This window comes from Erpetoichthys calabaricus, chromosome 10, assembly GCF_900747795.2.
Source record: "Erpetoichthys calabaricus chromosome 10, fErpCal1.3, whole genome shotgun sequence".
NCBI lineage: Eukaryota > Metazoa > Chordata > Cladistia > Polypteriformes > Polypteridae > Erpetoichthys > Erpetoichthys calabaricus.
Window position 1 is genome coordinate 169,654,740 of NC_041403.2, and position 20,614 is coordinate 169,675,353.

The 20,614-nt window shown below is 46.3% G+C and overlaps 2 protein-coding genes across 10 annotated transcripts in view; both read left to right on the forward strand.

Moving 5' to 3' along the window:
* Positions 1–20,614, forward strand: part of bend5 (BEN domain containing 5) — a 308,697-nt gene that overhangs the window by 155,665 nt on the left and 132,418 nt on the right. The gene's annotated exons all lie outside the window — the stretch shown is intronic.
* Positions 1–20,614, forward strand: part of spata6 (spermatogenesis associated 6) — a 195,853-nt gene that overhangs the window by 6,533 nt on the left and 168,706 nt on the right. For 4 of the 9 annotated variants that reach the window (XM_051933165.1, XM_028812473.2, XM_028812472.2 and 1 more), the window contains 7 exons: positions 2,750–2,995; positions 4,285–4,396; positions 5,543–5,583; positions 8,425–8,609; positions 14,310–14,415; positions 18,339–18,412; positions 19,504–19,690. In XM_051933165.1, the coding sequence (XP_051789125.1) occupies positions 2,750–2,995; positions 4,285–4,396; positions 5,543–5,583; positions 8,425–8,609; positions 14,310–14,415; positions 18,339–18,412; positions 19,504–19,663 (924 nt within the window). In that variant the 3' untranslated portion in view covers positions 19,664–19,690. The remainder of the gene's footprint in view (positions 1–2,749; positions 2,996–4,284; positions 4,397–5,542; positions 5,584–8,424; positions 8,610–14,309; positions 14,416–18,338; positions 18,413–19,503; positions 19,691–20,614) is intronic. The other 5 variants (XM_051933161.1, XM_051933167.1, XM_051933166.1 and 2 more) reach the window with 3 other exon arrangements.

The window sequence follows — 20,614 nt, forward strand, 5'->3', positions numbered from 1 at the left end:
AAGGGGGACCATCGGCCCACCACAGCCTAGGGTCCGCTATGTACCCTTGGGACACACTTCTCCTGATTAACTCGTTGGCTGGAAGTCCTCCATGTTGTTGTGGTACATAGAGAGGTTGTGCAGCGTTGTTCATAACGGCACTCGGTTTTATCTTCATTCTCCTTTGCTACGACCTCCAGGGGACCCAGAGTGCGTCCCGTACCCGAGCCTGCCTTCTTAGTCGGTGTGTTGAGTCGGTGGGTCTCTCGTGTTGTGATGGCACCAGCCCAGCACTCCACACTGGCCATCAAAGAGCTGTTGAACAGTTAAAAGATGGCACCACCCACCCTGGAGGAATGCAGTCTGCTCAGGACGAGGTGCCCGCTATGCCGTTTCCTCTCAGACACTCACAAAGAGTCGAGTACGGCCGATGTTTGGACAGACGAAGCCAGTGCTGTGTGAACTAAACGTGGACGGCTGAAAAGTAAAAAGGTCCCTTCCAGGTACGTCAAACACTGCAGCAAGTGTGTCGTTAAATACAAACTGCCCTTAAAAGTGTCATCAATCGTCTCGTCTCTCTTCCCAGCCAATCTCCATTCCTTAACTCCATCCACGTTTCTGGCTCTTTCTGCCTTGTGGTCGCTGGTTCTCCGGTCTTCTCCAGTGTGGGCGGAGCTTCACTTTCACTAGGCAGGGATAGGCTGTTTGTGGTGAGGCTGACGGGTGAAGTCTCCACCCCCTTTGTGTGGCTCTCTCTTGACGCGCTCGGCTTTCACATCAGATGATGTCTGCTGCAGCGAGAAAAGAGGGAAAGATTTATCAGTGAACGCCGCTGAACATGATGACGGCTTTAGTGCAGCATCAAGATAAGCGAAGCTGCCCCCCGTAACCCTCGTTAGGCCAACAACCCCCTGAACTGCCAGCTAGCGGGTTCACTCTGGGTTCCAGCCATTTGCTAATTAATAGTTGAAAATAAGCGCAGCCTCATTAAGGAAAATGCAATTACTGAGGGAGTCCATTCTACAAGCTTAATTTCATCCTCTCTTATTTTTATTTTTTTTATGCTATGCTAGAAATTAAGCCCTTCGCACAATAACAATCTTATTGTTATCCTTTGTTTTTTGATGTGCTGTGTTGGCAACCTAATTTGCCCTGGGGGATTAATAAAGTATATTTATATCATTATAATTCTAGGCTGGGGCCGTTTCTTTTAAATGCTAATCGTGTAATTCAAGTACAATTCAGTAATTATCTTAATGAAGTCATTTCACAAAAGGAAAGTGTGAACAAAGCAAATCATCTGCCTACTTAATGTAGCGCCTTTATCTATCTATCTATTATATAGCACCTTTTACATCGGTCTCTGTTAATCTTATATTGCCTTTCACATCTATCAATTATATAGCGCCTTTCACATCTATTTATCTCTCTCTACCCTATAGTGCCTTTCACATCTGTCTATCAAGTATATAGCGCCTTTCACATCTATTTATCTCTATTATATAGTGCCTTTCACATCTGTCTATCAAGTATATAGCGCCTTTCACATCTATTTATCTCTATTATATAGTGCCTTTCACATCTGTCTATCAAGTATATAGCGCCTTTCACATCTATTTATCTCTTTTATATAGTGCCTTTCAAATCTGTCTATCAAGTATATAGCGCCTTTCACATCTGTCTTTCTCTACCATATAGTGCCTTTCACATCTGTCTATCAAGTATATAGCCCCTTTCACATCTATTTTTCTCAATTATATAGTGCCTTTCACATTTGTCTATCATGTATATAGCGCCTTTCACATCTATTTATCTCTTTTATATAGTGCCTTTCACATCTGTCTATCAAGTATATAGCCCCTTTCACATCTATTTATTTCTATTATATAGTGCCTTTCACATCTGTCTATCATGCATATAGTGCCTTTCACATCTGTCTCTCTCTCTACCATATAGTGCATTTAACATCTGTATATCAAGTATATAGCGCCTTTCACATCTATTTATCTCTCTCTACCCTATAGTGCCTTTCACATCTATTTATCTCTATTATATAGTGCCTTTCACATCTGTCTATCAAGTATATAGCGCCTTTCACATCTATTTCTCTTTTATATAGTGCCTTTCACATCTGTCTATCAAGTATATAGCGCCTTTCACATCTGTCTTTCTCTACCATATAGTGCCTTTCATATCTGTCTATCAAGTATATAGCCCCTTTCACATCTATTTTTCTCAATTATATAGTGCCTTTCACATTTGTCTATCATGTATATAGTGCCTTTCACATCTGTCTCTCTCTCTCTCTCTCTCTCTCTACCATATAGTGCTTTTCACATCTGTCTATCAAGTATATAGCCCCTTTCACATCTATTTATTTCTATTATATAATGCCTTTCACATCTGTCTATCATGCATATAGTGCCTTTCACATCTGTCTCTCTCTCTCTCTACCATATAGTGCATTTAACATCTGTATATCAAGTATATAGCGCCTTTCACATCTATTTCTCTCTCTCTCTATTATGTAGTGCCTTTCATAGCTACAGTATCTATCTATCATGTGGTGCCTTTTTATCTGTCTATCACGTAGGGCCTCTCTGTCTGTTCATCTCTCTGGCTGGGTGTCTCTGTTATATAGCGCCTGGCATGTCCTCTCTATCAGTCAGCTTCTTAGATGCGGCTGCAGCAACAAGTAAAGAATCTCAAAATGCCCGGTGACAAGGGAGTTGACTGTGGCAGCCCTTCTGTTGTTTTGTTTCCGCCACAGCGTGTGCCCCCATCGAAGCTTGAGACGCCCAAAAGGACAAAGAAGGGCCCAAGTGAAGAGCGGAGGTGGGCGAGGGGCTACGAGCTGCCCACGGTGTCGTCCCAGTCGCGCTCTCCTTCCCCGTACACCAGGAGGCGCATGTGTGAGCTGTCTGAGGAGTCCAGGGAGCGCCTGGCTCACCTTAACCTCGGGCCTTACCGGTTCAAGAAGGAGACGGAGACCCATGCGCCTTTTGTGGTGAGGCACGTAAGTAACTTTGTTTTTTTGGTTTCCTGGAGCTCCAGTGGCTGTAAAGTGTAACGCTGCTTCAGGTGGGACCCCCCAAAGTATTTATAGCCTATATAACCCTGACAAGCCTGCACACCACACTGTGAATGGAGTCCCCATCTTCTCCTAAACCTGGGTGACTTACAGGGTCCCAAGGGTTTAGGGTTAGGGTGTGATGTCGGACTACACGAGTTGTCACGGGAGCAGGCCACAAGTGCCTCTGACCCACTGAGATGCAGTAAATGAAGTCTGACAATGAAAAGAGAAGAGGAGCTGAGCCGATAGACGCGGAATACCAAACGAGCGCGGAGCAAATGCCGGGCTAAGACCCTCCAAAAACGTGACGCCGTTGCTGTTTCTGCTAATTCTTCTCTTTCTGTTCATTGTTCCTTTTATGTGCACTTCGTGTTTATTGAGTTTGTTCTTCTTTGTTTGTTTATTGTTCTGTAAAGTGTTGTTGGGGGGGGGGGGGCCTCTCGGGGGCTGCCATTGAAGGCCGAGGCGTTGAGTTCAATGGTCACTCATCGAGATTCCTCAAATGGAGCCTCGGGGTGGGGGTATTTGTAGACCCCGAAGTCCTGTGGCCCCCTCTTTGTGTGAAGCAGGTGGGCCTTTAGGGTTCTTCCTTTTCACGTCAGGCTATTCAGGGCAGTTTGTTTCTGTGGATTATTTGTCTTTTTGTTGTCCCACCGCTTATGAGTTTTGCCCTTTTTGCACATTTCTTTTTTTGCCTTTTGTTCACTTTTTTGTGTTTGGGCCCCTTTTGTTCTCGCTGGCCTTTTGTTTGCGCTCTCTTTGTCACTTTAGGCCTTTGTTTATTAGTTAATTGGCTGTGGCCTTTTCTTTCTGATTTGGACTTCTTGTTCATTTTGGCCTTTTGATTTCTCTCTTGTTGTCAATATTAGCCTCTTGTTGTTTGTCTGAGCCCTTTGTTTGGGTCCCCTTTTGTCCCTTTGTTTGTTTGTTTGTGTCACCTCCTTGTTATGTTAACGTGGACGTGTCTGTCTTTTGAGTTCTTCATAAATGAACCCCTTTAAGTCAGGCCTGTGTTTGGGGCTCCCAGTCCTCGAACGTCTTAATGGCTGCCAGCCCCCCTTGTGTGTCCGCCGCATCTTTTCTGATTGGTTGAATTCCTCTTCCTAAGATGCATCGTCCTTATCCTGGGGGTCTGCAGCCTCCGTGTTTGACCCTTTGATTTCTTCACACCCCGCTGGTCCATGACTTGGGCACAGTGACGCAGCTCGGCTTCTTCTTCTTCTTCTACGCAGGTGGACGACAAGCAGAGGAGCCTGATGGACGACTCCCAGCTCTCATTTCGTTTGTCTTCACCCAAGTCAAACTTGTGCCACAGCTGGTCTTCCGGTTTCAGGGTTGGTGAAGGTTAGTACTGGGCAGGGATCAGGGGGTGGGGGGGGCTTCCACCTGAGGGGCCGTCAAGAATCCGAACTGAAAGGAAGGGGAGATGGAGACCGCGGGCCACAGGTTTGGGCTGGTGGTCTCTAACTGGTTCCTTCAAGTGACTGCTTGGTTATTTGAGCTTTGAAACGGGACCCCCAGCAGTAAAGAGCACTGAACAGACCAGAGTGACCACTAGGCAGGAGCAAAATGTCCATCCCAGTTTGAATGACATACAGTAAAGCAAAAGTGACTCTACAATCATTTTGCAGGTGACATCACAATTGTGAAACCCAAAAGTCACTAAAGAGAGTTGTGACCGTCGTCTCTTGGTGGCAGGGGTGCCCCCTGAGGCGTATCCCATACCAGCATGCTCTGGGGTGGGTTTCACTTTCTGATTAGCAAGACTAGAAGGTGACACCTCGGTGGCTTCAGAGGGTCGATGGGACAGGAACAGCGACCTACAGTGAGGCCAGCCTTGACATCCAGGGGTGGGCACCACCAACACACGGTGACCACAGCCAGATTGATGTGTCTGCATCCAAAGGTGGTGGGCTACAAACCCCACTGTGGGCGTGAGCAGCCAGTTTCATAAGAGAAGGTCCATTGAGGACCTGACACAGCAAGACCTTCTCGAGAAGATCCCTGTAATTGGGGGGGGGGGGGGGGGGGGGCTAATGAGTGCCTGATGATTCCGAGTGACCAGCTTCGCCCCGCGATGCTCTCCTTGTTTCCTGCCTCCAAGTCGGTGCTTTTCAGGATGACACACAGCAGGTCCACTGGGTCACCCTGTGGTTTGAAACGCAGCTGGGTGAAGGCCCCCCAAATTAAATATTCTGGGGGGATTGTGGAATGTTGGCAGGTTTATTCACCTTGATAAAATGCCGTGGATGGAGTTTGGAGATGCACGGGTGGGGGGGGCTCATCGTCTCGTCAAAGTGCCCTCAGACTGGTGGGCACACCTTTTTGTCATTATATGAGCTCACAGTTAAAATGTCTGACGGCTCCAGTCAGAAACGCTTCTAAAAGTGGCGGGTTCACTGGGGGCAGCCTCCGTAATGGAGGTCCGCTTCAGGAATGTCACAGCTGTTGACAGCCCTCTCTTTGTGTTCCCCGCTTTCTGTTTGGCAGATTCTTCCCTTCTTGGCAGCTACAGACCGAAGACGGCCACAGTGAGTATTTCCATGGGCTTCTTTTGGGCTTTGCAGGTCCTCCATTCTGATTGTGGTTCCTGCTCTTCCACTTCATGCTTGGCTCTCTGCTCTTGTTGCTTTACTTCATAAAAGTCTCGCGCTTCTCATCAATCACATGGTGGCGGTGGTGATGATGATGATGATTGTCCCACTGTGTCAGGGCGAGTGTCCACCTCAGACCATCCAGTTCATTTGCTTACCACCGTTTTATGTCGAGTTCAATTTCTGCCGCCCAGCTCTTGAGCTATCATGTGACATCGATTTGACTGATCCGATTGGACCTGTCTACCTCTTGGCACCTGAACTTGCATATATTTCTATGTTCATCTTCATGACATTCCAAATAATATTTATCACATTCCAAATAATATTTTGATAAATTTAATTTGTGATGCTCTGTTAGAGTTTGCTAGAGTTGGGTCTCTGCCATTCCCCTCCATGTCTGTCACACATCACTCTTCTTCATACACGTTGTCGCCTGTAGGGGGCGTAATGAGCCCTCAACCCCAAGCACAACTTCAACTTTCAGGAGAATAAATCTTTTTTTAGAGATTCTACGAGGCCCTTTCTGTGTCTAGCCGGGGTTTTTGAGAGGATTTCTCCCTCTTTTGGCCATTTTTGGCAGTGCTTTTGGACTCCCTGTCATAACAATATATATTAGACTAGCTGTGCTACCCGTCTATGATGGGTTAAAATTGAAGGAATCATCGAAGGCTTCTGTGTTTAACATTTTCGGTGCGCCATGCAATGTTCACGTCTCTGTCATATCCCATTTGGTACTGGATTCATAAACACGTTTGTGATGTGCCATCTGTTGGAATGACAAACGCAATGCATAGATCTCTGTTTTTATATACATATAATATATAGTTTTTTTTTTTTGTATTTGGTTCACTGTATTCATCCCTGAGGGGAAATTTTTTGTGTGACCTTTAGTGGTAAGAGCACAGGGTCAGCTGGATCAATTTTCAGGTTAAGGGCCCAATGGAATAGAATTCTTTCTGGCCGTAATGGGATTTGAACCGGCAACCTTCCAGATACCAGCGCAGATTCTTGGCCTCAGAGCCACCACTACGCCTTACAATTGTTTTTATGGTATGGGCTTCGTAAAAGTAGTGTTAATGTTTGTGATGTGCCATCTGTTGGAATGACAAAGACATAGCGATCAGATAGACACACAGATAGTCCGACGCTTAGACCCTTATCATTTTACTAGCTGTGCTAACCATCTAGGAGAGGCTGAAGTCCAAGTGATCAATGTAGACCTCAGCGTTAACATTTGCAGGGCAACATGCAATGTATAAGTTTCAGTTATATGCCATTTGGTATGGGATTCATAAAAGCAGTGCTAACGTTTGTGATGTGCCATCTGTTGGAATGACAAGTGCAATGCACATGTCTCTGTTATATGCCATTTGGTATTGGATTCATAAAAACAGTGTTAGTTTGTGATGCACCATCTGTTGGAATGATAAATGCAATATTTTATTACTAAAAAATATTTGATGCGCCATCTGTTGGAATGACAGAGACATAGCAACTGGACATACACACAGACTCTTATTCTATATTAAGGTGGATTTTACTCTACATTATATATATAGTGACACTAGAGGGCGCTGTCGCTCCTCCAAACCCACAGACAAAACATCCAGACACCAGGTAAAAGTACCAGAAATAATTTTAATTTCTTCTTTCTGATATTGTGCCACAGTAAACACCACAATCACCACCATAAACCAATAAATCAGTAATCCAATACAAATAATCAATAACAATAAAGATCCTCCTCTCCTCCCAGTAGCTCCGTCACACTACCTCCCAACTCTGGCTCAGCTGGCTGGCTTTCCCATAATCCTTTAAACAGTCCTCAACCCGGAAGTGCTTCTGTCCATGTGATTCCATAGCACTTCTGAGTCAGATGAAAACTCTTATTTTTTTCTTCAGCCTGGAAGTACTTCTGTTCTTCCATCCCCGTGACTTGGGAGTACTTCCGGGCTGTATGGGAAACAACAATCCCCTTGTCTTCCTGCAGCGTCACACGGCAGCACCCAGCAGGGCAGTGAAGCTGAACTCCATCTTCCATGATACATATATGTATGTATATATATATATATATATGTATGTATATGTATATATATATATATATATGTATATGTATATATATATATATATATGTATATGTATATATATATATATATGTATATGTATATATATATATATATATGTATATGTATGTATATATATATATATATATATATATATATGTGTATGTATATATATATATATATATGTGTATGTATATATATATATATATATGTATATGTATGTATATATATATATATATGTATATGTATATATATATATATATATATGTATATGTATATGTATGTATATGTATATATATATATGTATATGTATATATATATATGTATATGTATATGTATATAATTAAGAAATTCATTACGTTTGCCCGTATGGCATCCCATAGTATCTGATCTTAAGAAAGCAATAGGCCGGTGCCCAGCAGGCGGTGTGGGAGTCTTGGCTGCCAAGGTTAGGCCCTCAGAGTAGCCAGCTCTAGTTGAAATTCTGCCTTCCGAGTTAGTGGGGAAGTCACGCAGCTGAATTAGACCCCCTTGTCATACATCACCCCTGCATGTCTGTCACGCCGACACATAAGACGTGAAATATCTCCTCTCGAGTGTGTTCCCTGCCGTTTTTTACCGGACTGAAATGAATTTCTCTCGCAGATGTGTAATCAGCGTCGGTTCCCAAAGCCCTTCTTCTTCCTGAATGATGACTTTTTTTAATGCGCAGGTTATCAGGAAGCCCCAGGAGACGGACAGTCCCAACACGTCCTTTGACACATTTGATGAACACATCTCAATGAGTGCCAGCAGGCTCATGCAATCCGGCAGGCTGGCATCGGTGCACTCGGCTCCCTCCTCGGTGCAGAAGCACCCCCCCAGCCCTCTGCTCCATCGATCTTCTCTTAAAGAAAGGTAAGGCTGCTCTGCTAGATAAGACAGCGAGACGTCCCTGTCAGCAACTTTGCACAGGGCGCAGTCGATAAAGAAGCCGTCATCTTTTTTTACATTTTCTGTTCTAGTTCTGTTCCTCTGTTGCCTCCACACACACACACACACACATACCGATACCCTCCCACCCCCCCCCAATCACCCCACCACATTTGTGAAGGTTCCCTCCTGGTAGATGAAGCAGTAAAATGAGTCCCCAATTTATGGATCCACAAAATGAGGGTCAGGCTTGCATTTGGAAAAGGGAACTTGTGGGATGGAGGGAGGGGGACGCTGGGCCCGGCTGGGGTTGATCTTCTGTTCAGTCGCGGTGGACATATAAACGGCTCCCAGTGTGTAGGTGAGGTGAGATCAAGGCCGCACCTTTGCTTCGTATAGCGCCTTGACAAGCACACACTGTTGTCACACCGCTAATGACGTCACAGGTCAAGATACGACAAGTCATGTGTGTCACGGTCACTCCATGCAGGTGGCTCGGTGGTAAGGAGGTTGTGGTTTTGCTTTGTGGGTCCCCCCTGTGTGGAGAGCCCCTTGAGTAGTGAGAAAAGCGCTATATAAATGAAAAGGATTATCCATCCATCCATTTTCCAACCCGCTGAATCCGAACACAGGGTCACGGGGGTCTGCTGGAGCCAATCCCAGCCAACACAGGGCACAAGGCAGGAACCAGTCCCGGGCAGAGTGCCAACCCACCGCAGGACACACACAAACACACCCACATGCACCCCCCATCTTGGTTCTCGTTTGCCAGTTGCTTTTCTCAATAGCTGCCCTTTTCATTTCAGGTGCTTATTGTGTTGTTTTAATGGGTGGTTAGAGTGGTCCCTGTTTCTTGCTGCTGGGGGGTCCACCCTTGCCCCCTGTAGGAGGTCTGTGGTGCCTCAAAGCCTCTGCTTGTCTCTGTCTGAACGCTTTGCAGTCCCTTCAGTTTTTTAGTGTCCAGTGCCTCCTGCCTCCCTGCTTCAAGGAAGCCCCCACATATGATGAACTTGTTTTGATGTCTGGTTATGCAAGACATGGAGCTTTTTGGGGTCCCCCCCTATTCATGGCCCTCTTGACCCCCAAAAGTTCTCATTTTTAGGCGTTTTTTTTTTTTTTGCACTTGGCATCTACAGCAGAAATCATGAGAAGGACCTGAAGCTGTGCGGGCCTCATCAGCCGACCCCAGGGGTCCACCCCCCTAATGGGATACGAGGGTGTCAAAGAACGTAATATCAGTAACGTGGAGTGTCGCTTTATGCCAGTCCAAGGTTGCTGATCACCACTATGATCAGATGAAAGAATATTTGACATTAACTCTGTGACACAACTCTTCTTCTTTATTATTTACTTCGACCTCATGACGTAAATCCTGTCACCTCTCACGAGGGCCTTGAGTCAGAGTGGCTTCCGCCAATTCAGACGTCACTTAGCGGCATGAGAGGCGTGCTGCTGTCCTGCAAAGAGCACAAGTGGGGTCCCCGCCAAGCCATTCATTCAGATTTTTCGGAGAATGTCCTGCCACCTCTCTGAAGGCCTGAAGTTGACCCGGCCCTGAAACTACAAAGCAGGCCTGTTGGCCTCCTAAAGTGAGAGGGGTGCTGTGATAAACCCCCCTGGAGCACAGGACTAAATAAAGGCAGGGAAATGTGATGGCTGCTTTGGGGCGCCCCCTGTTCTCCCACGTCCAATTTATCATTAACGTTGCATTCAGAAATGAGAAGGTTAACCACACTAGGCCACAAATTGTGAATATAAAAACGAGAAGCTGTTGTGTAGTTTTCAACCTAATTTGTCATTCTGAAGTTTCAATGATTTCCATTTGCTTAATGACTTGGTGCAAACCGCGCACCCAATTCCATTTAAATGTTCGATAAGGACATTATGGGATTTGTAGGAAAACGAGTGGAGATCAAATAAACTCGAGCGTATCGTTCCAGCTTTGAGATCAATGACGTGCGGCCAACTTCAATGCATTTCCCCCGTCGTCTAAATTGCGTGATCTGCTGCCTTGTCATGTTTGTTCATTACGGAGACGGGAAAAACAAAACCTATTGATTGTTGTCCAGGCGTGATTGGTGTGAATGTGTTTGACCCAACGCGCACGTTCATAAATTCCACAATGCGCGGCCATTGATCTGAAGGCTCTAAGCTGAAACATGAAGGGTTTTATCCCCCTCCACCCCCAGATAAAATAACTTTAAAATCAATAGGCAATTTGAAACTGATAAAAGCCAGAGAAATTCATAAGGCCCCTTCCATAAATTGAAAACACGCCAAAAGCCATAACGCGGCAGATTAAGCTCCCTGCTAGATTCGGTCGTCGAGGGGAGAAGCACGATCCGGAAATGTTGGATGGAAAACCTGAAAATAAGACATCAGTCTCCTGGTTTGCCAGCCTTGAGCCTGGGTGACTTTTGAAAGCCGGCCTGGCATTTCAGCGGCCGCCTCGCTGTGAGTGAACGTCTTATTTTGTATTTTCGTTTTCTAAACGAAATGACTGAAATGTTCGGCCTTTTTGGTGGATCCTCCTCGTTCTGAGCTGCCCGCTCACGGCTCTCCATGCAGGCTTCACATCAGAAGGAGCCTGGAGGCCTAAAACGTGAGCCTTGCCCCAAACCTCTGGCCAGAGCAGGGCTTAGAGCTTATAGTGCTCCAGATAAAGTCACAAGTGCAGAGGGGGAAGTGCATTAAAACCCCTGGCCCACAATTACCAAAATAATGTTACTTTACATTTTAATGGAGTGAGTTACAAAAAAATCCGACAACAAGAGAAGCAAAAAAGGCAAACTTCACCGTCAGTCTGATCTCCAGGACTTTAGTCAAAAACCCGAGGCCAAGTTCTGTTCTGCAAAAGAAAATGTGAGCTTGTATCGTAAAAACTATTCTGTAGGTCGGGGAGGCGTTCTGCTCACGTGGAGTGTCGTGTGCAGCTCTGGTCTGTAAGCACGCTGTAAGAAAGACATAGCAGCACTTGAAGATGTGCAGAAGAGACCACCAAGGTGCCTCGTGGGACCTGAGGACATGTGACACTGTGACAGACTCGGAGAGCTTAGTCTGAGCAGAGGAGACTACGTGGGGTCTTCTTCAAGCTCCATAAAAGAACTTAACGGTGAATTGAGGACACCTGAAGAAATTAAGGGGAATCTGAGACGTGGAGTTGAAGAAGAACCTGGAGGAGATCTTGGGACACCTTAGGTATTCGCTAAACAAACGAGCAACGCAGGAACAGAATGGTCTCTTCTCCGCTCTCAAAATTCTTACCTTCTTAAAACTAGTAAGAAAAAGAATTTCCAAAGCAGAAATCCAAATTCTCAATCCATCCATTATCCAACCCGCTATATCCTAACTACAGGGTCACGGGGGTCTGCTGGAGCCAATCCCAGCCAACACAGGGCGCAAAGTAGGAAACAAACCCCGGGCAGGGTGCCAGCCCACCGCAGAATTCTCAGTCCTACAAGCCCAAGTACAAAGTAAGATCAGAACAGCAGAAGTTACAACTGCTAGCAGTTAGGAGGCCCCGTCCCCTTAGGCTCAACATAGTGGAGCAGTGCTACCTGAGGGGACTCCAGTTCCCAGCATGCTGAGGGATCACTGCACCTCCGGGCTCCCGCCTTGGCCTACTGTGGAGGACGCCTGTTACGGTCCACGATTTGAAAAGTTGATGGCGGGCATCCCTCTTTTAGTCCATCACATTGTTAACCCCTTGAGTTGCCGTTGTTTTGGAACTCTGGGTGCTTTATTGGTCGGGTGTGTCTGATTTGGGTCTTATTTACCCCCCCCCCCCACCCCCCCCCACCCCCCCCCCCCCCCCCCCCCCCCCCCCCCAAGATCATCATAGGACTTTCAGTGATGCAGCAGGACAAAGTTCTCTCTTGTCCAAAAGGTGACCTCTCCTCACTAGTCTAACTTCATCTGTCAACCTGAATTTTAATGGTTGACAGTTCATCTTGGTCTTCGTTATTAGAGGATGGTCTCTCCCCCCCCTCTAACCCCCCCATGTTTTGCTCAGTGGGACGGGTGTGCAGTCGGACCAGGCTGGCTGGTGTCCTGGCTCCTCCATTAAAAATGAACAAAACACCGTTGAGGCCGTCAGAGTCTTTGCATCACTGGCCCGCTACAACACACACACATTAAAATGAGTTAACACAACGAAATTCAAAATAAAATATTAAAAAGACGACAAAGGTATAATCAATAACAAGACCTGCAAACTGTACAAGACGTGAAGAGCATGAAATAAACGGACGGCACATGTGAGTCAGGGCTCTTCCGGTGAGGTTCATTTCCTGTTGCCCAGTTTGGCCTCCAAGGGCACCAAAATAAGACCCACTTGTCGTCGTACCCCCAAAGTTTCCAGCAGGGGGCGCTGGCTCCCTTCTACTTATGCTCTTTGAAAAGGGTGCATTCAGAACAAGGAACAGCAGGCTCCGTTTCCAAAAACCTACCTGACCACGTATTAGAAGTTGCCTGTTCACTGCCGCCCAACTTCCACGTTTTTAAGGAAGGTGTTTTACTGGGGCAGGTGGGATTGCAGATGCTAACCAAGTTTTGAATGGAGAGTCACGTCTCCTTGGCCTCGGGGTGTTGTGTGTCAAAATGAAATCCGCAGAGCCATAACATCCACACTAAAAGATGATGTCGGCCTTGATGGACATGTTTTGGGTGTCCTGCCCCTTCATCAGGGTGAGGCATTAACTGCGGCTAACAATGATCAATGAATACTTGCATCTCGTTAAAGCTTTTATTGTCCACTTCAAAATATGCTCAGGATGGGCTGCTCGCCATGAAAACTTACCAGCAATCCCATGCCAGGAGTATTCGCACTTCTGCTCAGCACTTGGAATCTTGTGTTCTTTTGGGCCCCTCTTGACTGTTATGTTGGGTCGGGTGTGTTTGCCAACGTTAGGCCACGCCTACTTGATATGGGCGTGTCTTTGCCAGTCATGACTGATTTCACCAGGATGGCATAAAAAGATCTTCTGGGGCGATCCTTCTGTGACCAAGCTGTGGACGAAACCCTTTTCAGGAAGCCGTTTGTGTACGTTGAACCTTTTCTAGTGCTTTTTGACCCCGAGTTAGTCCATCTGGTTTGGCTCGTCTCCCGGCTTTTCTCCCCTTGCCTGTTCTTGCATGTTCCTCTCCCGGGCACAGTCATAACGTAGAAGATGTCGTGCTAGTCTGGAACGCTCAGTTGTTGGCTCTGCTTATGCGGGTCACCAGGGCTCCATTGAAACAAATCGCAGAATTCCAGTCAAGTTCTAATAATCTTCATTTATCAAGGAAATTATTGGGAGCCTCCTAAGACCTCAGTCTAGTATGGGCTTTAAAGCCCCTTTTTAATTGACAGAACCCCCCCCCCCCCCCCCGACTCTCCACACTCTCTCTCTGCCAAAGACCCTTGCAGGAAAATATGGAAGACCCTCGTATTAGTCATGTCCCATAATCATATCTAGTCGGTCAAGAGCCTGCACGGACCCGAGACGTCCTACTAGCCCGATTTCACTTTCCGCTCCGAGGGTACCCGCCTGTCCCCTAACCCTTTATGATCGTCTCTCTGTAATCACAGTCTGTCTGTGGGCTTCCATCTTGACGTCAAGTTCTGCACCTGAGCACAGCTTGACAGAGAGGAAGCGGATTTGCTCGAGTCCCTTAATGGTCAAGTCTTCTTTCCACACCCCACAGGTTTGAAAAGGTCAGTTCCAATACGACATCTTCAGACTGGGAGGAAATCCACGACCGAGTTAAGAATATCCTCAGGACTCATCGTTCCAGTCGATGTTTGCATTTTGTGAGTAGTGATGTGAAAATTGACTGTCTAACCAACGCTTGTGAGAAACATCTTTGTCGAAATTGCTCTGGAGTCACATAGGGAGTTCCAAACCCCTGATATTCGGGTCATTTTGGAGATGGTGTAGTCGGCAGGATCAGCAGAGCACTCGGCTCCTGTCGTGGTCATGCCAATCTGTTTAGGATGTCCAGATGTGAAAGGTGGGCACTAAACATTGCAAGCATTACCCCTTAAAGTGCTGATAGTGGTGTATGTTTTAAACAATGCAAGCAGGAGACGAGGCGCCTTATGGCTGATCACAGAATTCTGTGCAGGACCTTTTTTTTTTTTTTTCTTTACTACTGCATTCTGTTCCACAAATGGTTTTGTAACGCGGACGTGTTTTTAAGCATTAGAATCTACATATTAGAAAAAGAACGTAAAGAGGGAGATAAATGTACGGACCATGGGGAAAAAATGTCACTTCGTATACAATTAAGGCAGACCACCTGCACCTGACAGCACCTCGCATCTCTCATATGATTTGTAGGATTTACCGCAAATACTCGCGGATAACTCGGGACTTGATAAACCGTATAATTTCCAGTATTTTATAATGTTGAAGGTGGAAAACTCCTGCTATTGGTCCAAGTGATTACGATATGCTAATGCCCACCTGAGAGAGTAACCACGGAGACACGGCCTTTGTTTGTATGTGGGTGTGGCAATGCTCTCTCTCTCTCTCTCTCTTTTGTGCCCACACGGTGATACCCGCACTATTCTGAAGAGACGTTTGTACCGTTTTGTGTGTTTTGTATCTCACACCCTCATACACCTTTATCGTTAGAACGTCCCTTATCTACGACGGAGCGTTCGATCAGAAGAAAATATGAAGCTGCTTTGAAATTAAAAGTCATTGAAGTAGCGAAAGAAATTGGGAACTGCGCTGCTGCAACAAAATTCAATGTGTTTGAGAAACTGGGGCGAGATTGGAGGAAGTCGGGGGTCTGATTTTATGACCGATTTTTTGTGTTTCAAGACCCGACTTATACGTGAGTATATACGGTACATTTTTGTTTCCTGCATTTAATTTTGATAAATTCTCTCAATTCTTTGCTTCTATTTTTTTTCAAACTAAGTCATTTTTGACTCTTGAGCCCCAGTTGCACTTCACATTTTTTTCGATCGATCTTCAGTGTCGTAGCCGTTGTGGAATAGCAGGTCCACGGCTTCAAAATAAAAAAAGGGTGAGTTTTAATTCCATAAAGTCGTGTCATTCTCCGTGGGCGCAATTGCTCGACCGCGGGGAGTTAATGAGGTAGATGGGGCGAGTGGCACCTGTACGTGCGGGTGCGTTCGTTCTCAATTGCTTCATTGGCTTCCTGCGGCGTGTGATTAAGGCCCACGGAGACGTAGGTGTATATATACGGACCGGCATCGTCACAGCCTTCATTTACAACAATCTTAGCAGGGTGTGGACAGCCGCGATGCACAGTTGTGTAGTGTGACATCCCCAGTGACTCCGTCATAGCTCTGTCTGACGAGCCGTGACAAAATGGTTTTTATCTTATGTCGTAGGGTCGAGCTCCTGTGCGTGCAAGAGATGACAACTGATGAGGGCTCAGCAGCCAGGAAAGAAGGGAAATGGACTACAGAACCAGAAGAGGGGCTCGTCTGTCCGATGTCTTGTGTTTGTTGTACCACCACAGAACGGAAAGGATAAGAGGGGCAGAGACTGGGGAGGATTTCCATAAGAAGTACCAAATGCAATAAAGTTTTAATCAATATCCCACTCCTGACACCAGTGTACCAGGTATCAGTGACTGTAATCCAACTGTTAACACCAGTGTACCAGGTATCTGTGACTCTAAACCACTCACACCAGTATAACAGGTATCCATGACTATAATCCCACTGTTAACACCATTGTACCAGGTATCAGTGACTGTAATCCCACCGCTCACACCAGTGTACCAGGTATCCGTGACTGTAATCCCACCTCTAACACCAGTGTACCAGGTATCCGTGAGATGACGCTAGTTTTCATACTCTCAGCTACCTTACATTACAGAATTGCAGCCCATTCGTATTTATCTAGTGTTGTGATTAGCATTTGTTTGCCTTTTTTCTTCATTGTTTTGCATTATTTTTTGTCTTTGTTGGGGTCACAGAACCCAATTCTGCTTTTGCTTCTTTTCAGTTTTCTTCTTAAATCTGTTTCATCCTCCTACAGGTCATTTGCCATTCTGTGTTTTATTATTCCTTGGCCTCTCCGGTGTTGGAGTGCGGGTGGCTCTACATGTGATGTCACAGGATCTCGTGTATAAATGTTAGAACCTGAGATTTCTGGGTTGTCCGAGATTGAGGATCTAAAATACAAATCAAGTGTGTGTTGAGAGATCTCTGGGGCCCGGCTAGATTCTGTTCTTTCGGTGTTTCAGACTTTTTGGCACCGACCTTTAGCTTTGTTTCTCGATTCTCATTTATCCCTCTGTCCCTTTTTCTGTGCCCGTGTGGTGTGTCCTCCTTCACCTTTGGCACAACACAATGGCGCTGGCCAGTTCAGTTGTGTTGGATGTTGGTCAGAATTTCCTGGGACTCCATCACCACTGGCTGTTGAACTTTCATACCTGCCGGGCAACACCATGAAAGCTTGCAATGCTTTGGAAATTTGAAATTGTGCTGAGAAGTTGGTGAGGGAGTTGTGTTACCCATCATGCCTTGCAGTTCATAGTAACCATGTAATCTGACAACCTCCAGGCACCGAGTGTACGGAATCAGAGTGACACGGTAGACGTTTTTAATGGTATCAAGAGGTTAGGGAAGAAGCTAAAATCTGAACCAGACATCCAGGCCATCAGACGTAAACTTCAACTTGATGTCCCAAAATCAAGAGCAAAGTTCTAAAGCCAGGAAGTTCAATAGACTCGTAAACTCTGAGAACATGGCTGCCAGTGCTGATCTTTAAACCCATTGCATTAACGACATTGGATGTCACAACTTCCTCTACCACACCCCTGACAACCGGGAGCCACGCCTCGACAACGGTGGCGACCTTATGCAACACAAGATGGCGTCCTAGCATGCTGCTCTACAGTTTGTACTTACCCAAAACTATCGTGTAGGAAGAAACGCAGTAAGTGTTATTGTCACAATCCTTGGGCTCCATAACTCGTAACCCACGAAAAACGAATAAAACGTCCCGGTCACAACGTCGAGATCCTGCGATCGCAGCCGCTAAGCACCACGTTTTCTGCTTGTCCTAGATTCTGGATGCAAACAAACCAAGTGAGAGGACTGGTTTTTGAACTTCAGCTCCTTCAGCTCCCTTCTTCTTGACGTCGAGTTTCTGGGTGTGGCGCTGCATTTCCTAAAATGTCTCTCGGTGACGTTTCTCTTGGTTTTCCCGTATTTCTCCAGTTCCTTGTGCTCTGATACAATCATTGGGTTCTTTTTATTTCACATCATTTAGAGAAAGTTCAGCTTCAAAACTCTGTCTGGAGTTGTCACCTCTGCCATCGTCTCTTGCTGTTGACCTTCATGCGTTTCTCCGTATTGCTGCATGCCATTCCTCTCTTGGTTTCTTTCTTCTAAATTCCTCTGTTTTTCATTTTCAGTTTGTTAACAGAATAAAACTCCGACACTCCATTCACTTCCGTGACTCGCTTTGTAAAGATCTCCTCTCCTTGGATGAACGTCCCCCTAACTTTATGACGTCACAGCAGCGTCTCCTTCATCTTCGGTTTCCAGGAGTTGGGTGAAGGTTGATGTGGATTTCCTTTTCTCACTTTGGCTTGTGACTCTGGGTGGGCTGGAAGTTGTTGGTATCCCCCCCCGGTGCTTAGTCCCCTCTCGGCCACCCATGTTTGATGCCAGTTGGCGCCTTGTTCTTGGTGGTTCCACTTCCTTTTCTTCCTCACCCTTTTCCTCTTTCTCATTTCCAGAACGATGACGAGGACTCCTTGCAAACCACCTCTTGTAAAGACTCTCTGTGTGAAAGCGGGCTGGTGGGCAACAGGTATGGCGTCTCGGCTTGGCTGGGGTTCCCTCTTGTATCTTTATTGTCTTGCTGGTTTTGTGTCATTTCCTTTGGAAGATCTCCTAGTGTAAATGTTTCTGCTCGTTCCTCTTTATTGATATTTCTTTCCTGCTTTTTAATTTTTGTTCTACCTTGTCAGTGTCCTCAGTTATGTTCTTTGCCTTTGTGTGTTGAGCCCAGGGGGTCGGGCCCTCCTGACACGTCCCACCTATCAGAAGTGGTGGGAGTCTTGCCATTCTTGCTGAGCCTTTGGCTACACTGGCCAGCAGAACAGCCAGTAGAGTGTCATGGAGGACACGCAGGACATTGGCAAGTGGGTTGGGTGATGCACAAAAATGAACAGGGGTCTCCATTTCCTCTCCCGTGGAAGAGAAGCAGCAGGAAGATGAGTGACGTCACTTCTGACATGATCGCCGACTACTTCATGTACTCCTCCACTGTAGGCTGCTGTTCTTGGAGTCCTCACCAAGTAAACCTCTCTTCGTAATGGTGATCTTCATTATTATTAAATCTTTTGTTTCAATTCTGGACATTAAGCAGGGCGTCTGGACACTGCCCCAGCTCTTTGTCTCATTACAGTGGTGTAGTCGGCAGGATTTTCATTGACAGTGACAGAAAAGCAGAACCTCACGATGGTGGCGTAACAATTGCACTTATTGTAATGGGACACAGGACAATAAAATAAAAGAGTTGGAGCTCTGTCCAGATATCCTGAAGTGAAATGAAAAGAAAAAGGATTATAATGAAGGCTGTCGTTATGACAAGAGATTTCACTTCCGAGCTGGGTCTCCCGATGAACTGCGACTCCCAGTGGACGAGCGGGTTAAGCAGTCGTGAGAGCAGAAGGGGCGGGGCCTGCAGCGGTTGTGCCAGAAGTGATGTCGCTCGTCTTCCAGCTGCTTCTCCTCCGCTCTACGAGTAAATGGAAAGCACGTCCATTCTGGAGCGTCGCTCGCTTTCTTCCCTCTGTTACATCACGTCCTGTCAGATTCTATTATGTTGCGCCATCTCATGGCTTGTTCTGGTGTGTCGTGTCATGTCTCACATTGTCATCTTGCATTTCTTTTCAGCTCCAGGCTTTTCGATGACACCATGGTCCACCTCGGCTCCGGTCACTTCTGGTCCAATCAGGCGGCACGGTACAAGGGGGTGCCACACAGAGCCGTGTTTGAGGAGAGCCTGGAGAAGATTTATGGGAACCTTTACAAGAAGGCGTCCGGCAGCACCTAGAGTAGTGGACAGGACAGCTGCGTCCAGGTATGGCCATTGCATTGCTCTGCTAGAGTGACCATTGGGTTCTTGGTCACCTCCCTCCTGAATCCGCTCTAGTAAGAGTCCTGGTGGTCCTAAATCTCATCTGAGCTGTACAGATGGCTTGATCCCCTTGCCGTGCTCTCTGCCTCATCACAGTTTGACGTTGGGGGGTCTCTGAAGAGTCCTTGCACTCCATGGCTTGGCTTTGGTCGTGACAGTGTGACTTGTGGGACCCTCTCTACACAGGTCCACGTGGGCCTTGCTAAATGATGGCCAGTCACTTCATTTGGTGACAGGTGGCATCTGAGCACAATGAGGAGGGCCACAGCAGAGGGTCCGAGTACTTCTAGGAAGGACAGATGTCAGGTTTTGATTTTTAGTAAATCTGCAGACCTTTCTGAAGACATGATGTCACTTTGTCATCGTGATTTATTGAGTGAGGATTGTGGGGCAAAAATCGCAAATTTCTCACTTAAAATGAGACGTACAGCACAATAAAGTGGGCTTTCTGAATCCCCCGTAATCGCAGTCCAGCCACCATGACATGCCAGCACAGCAACTTCCCTTCACTTTATAACTTTTGGTTGAAAATGTTCAGGCGTAGCGGATTGTTGCTGACTGTGTGGCCTGTGGTCAGCAAATGGGGGTCTTCAGAACGGATTTGGCACACTTGGGGTCACCCATAATAAAAGCAGGTGGGACCAGCAGGCTCTGTGTGGCATTTTTGTTTTTTTTTTGTTTTTTTTTCTCTTAGAATTTGAATGATTTTATGTTCGACCCCCAGACCCCCCCCCACCACCAAATGTCCACTCCTCCATTTGAAGTGTCGGGGGGTCCTGCACTCTACCAGCCACTGCCACTCGTTAAGAAGCCAGCATTGCACCTCAGGGGTTCAAATTGAAGACATTTTTATCTTCACTTCTTTGA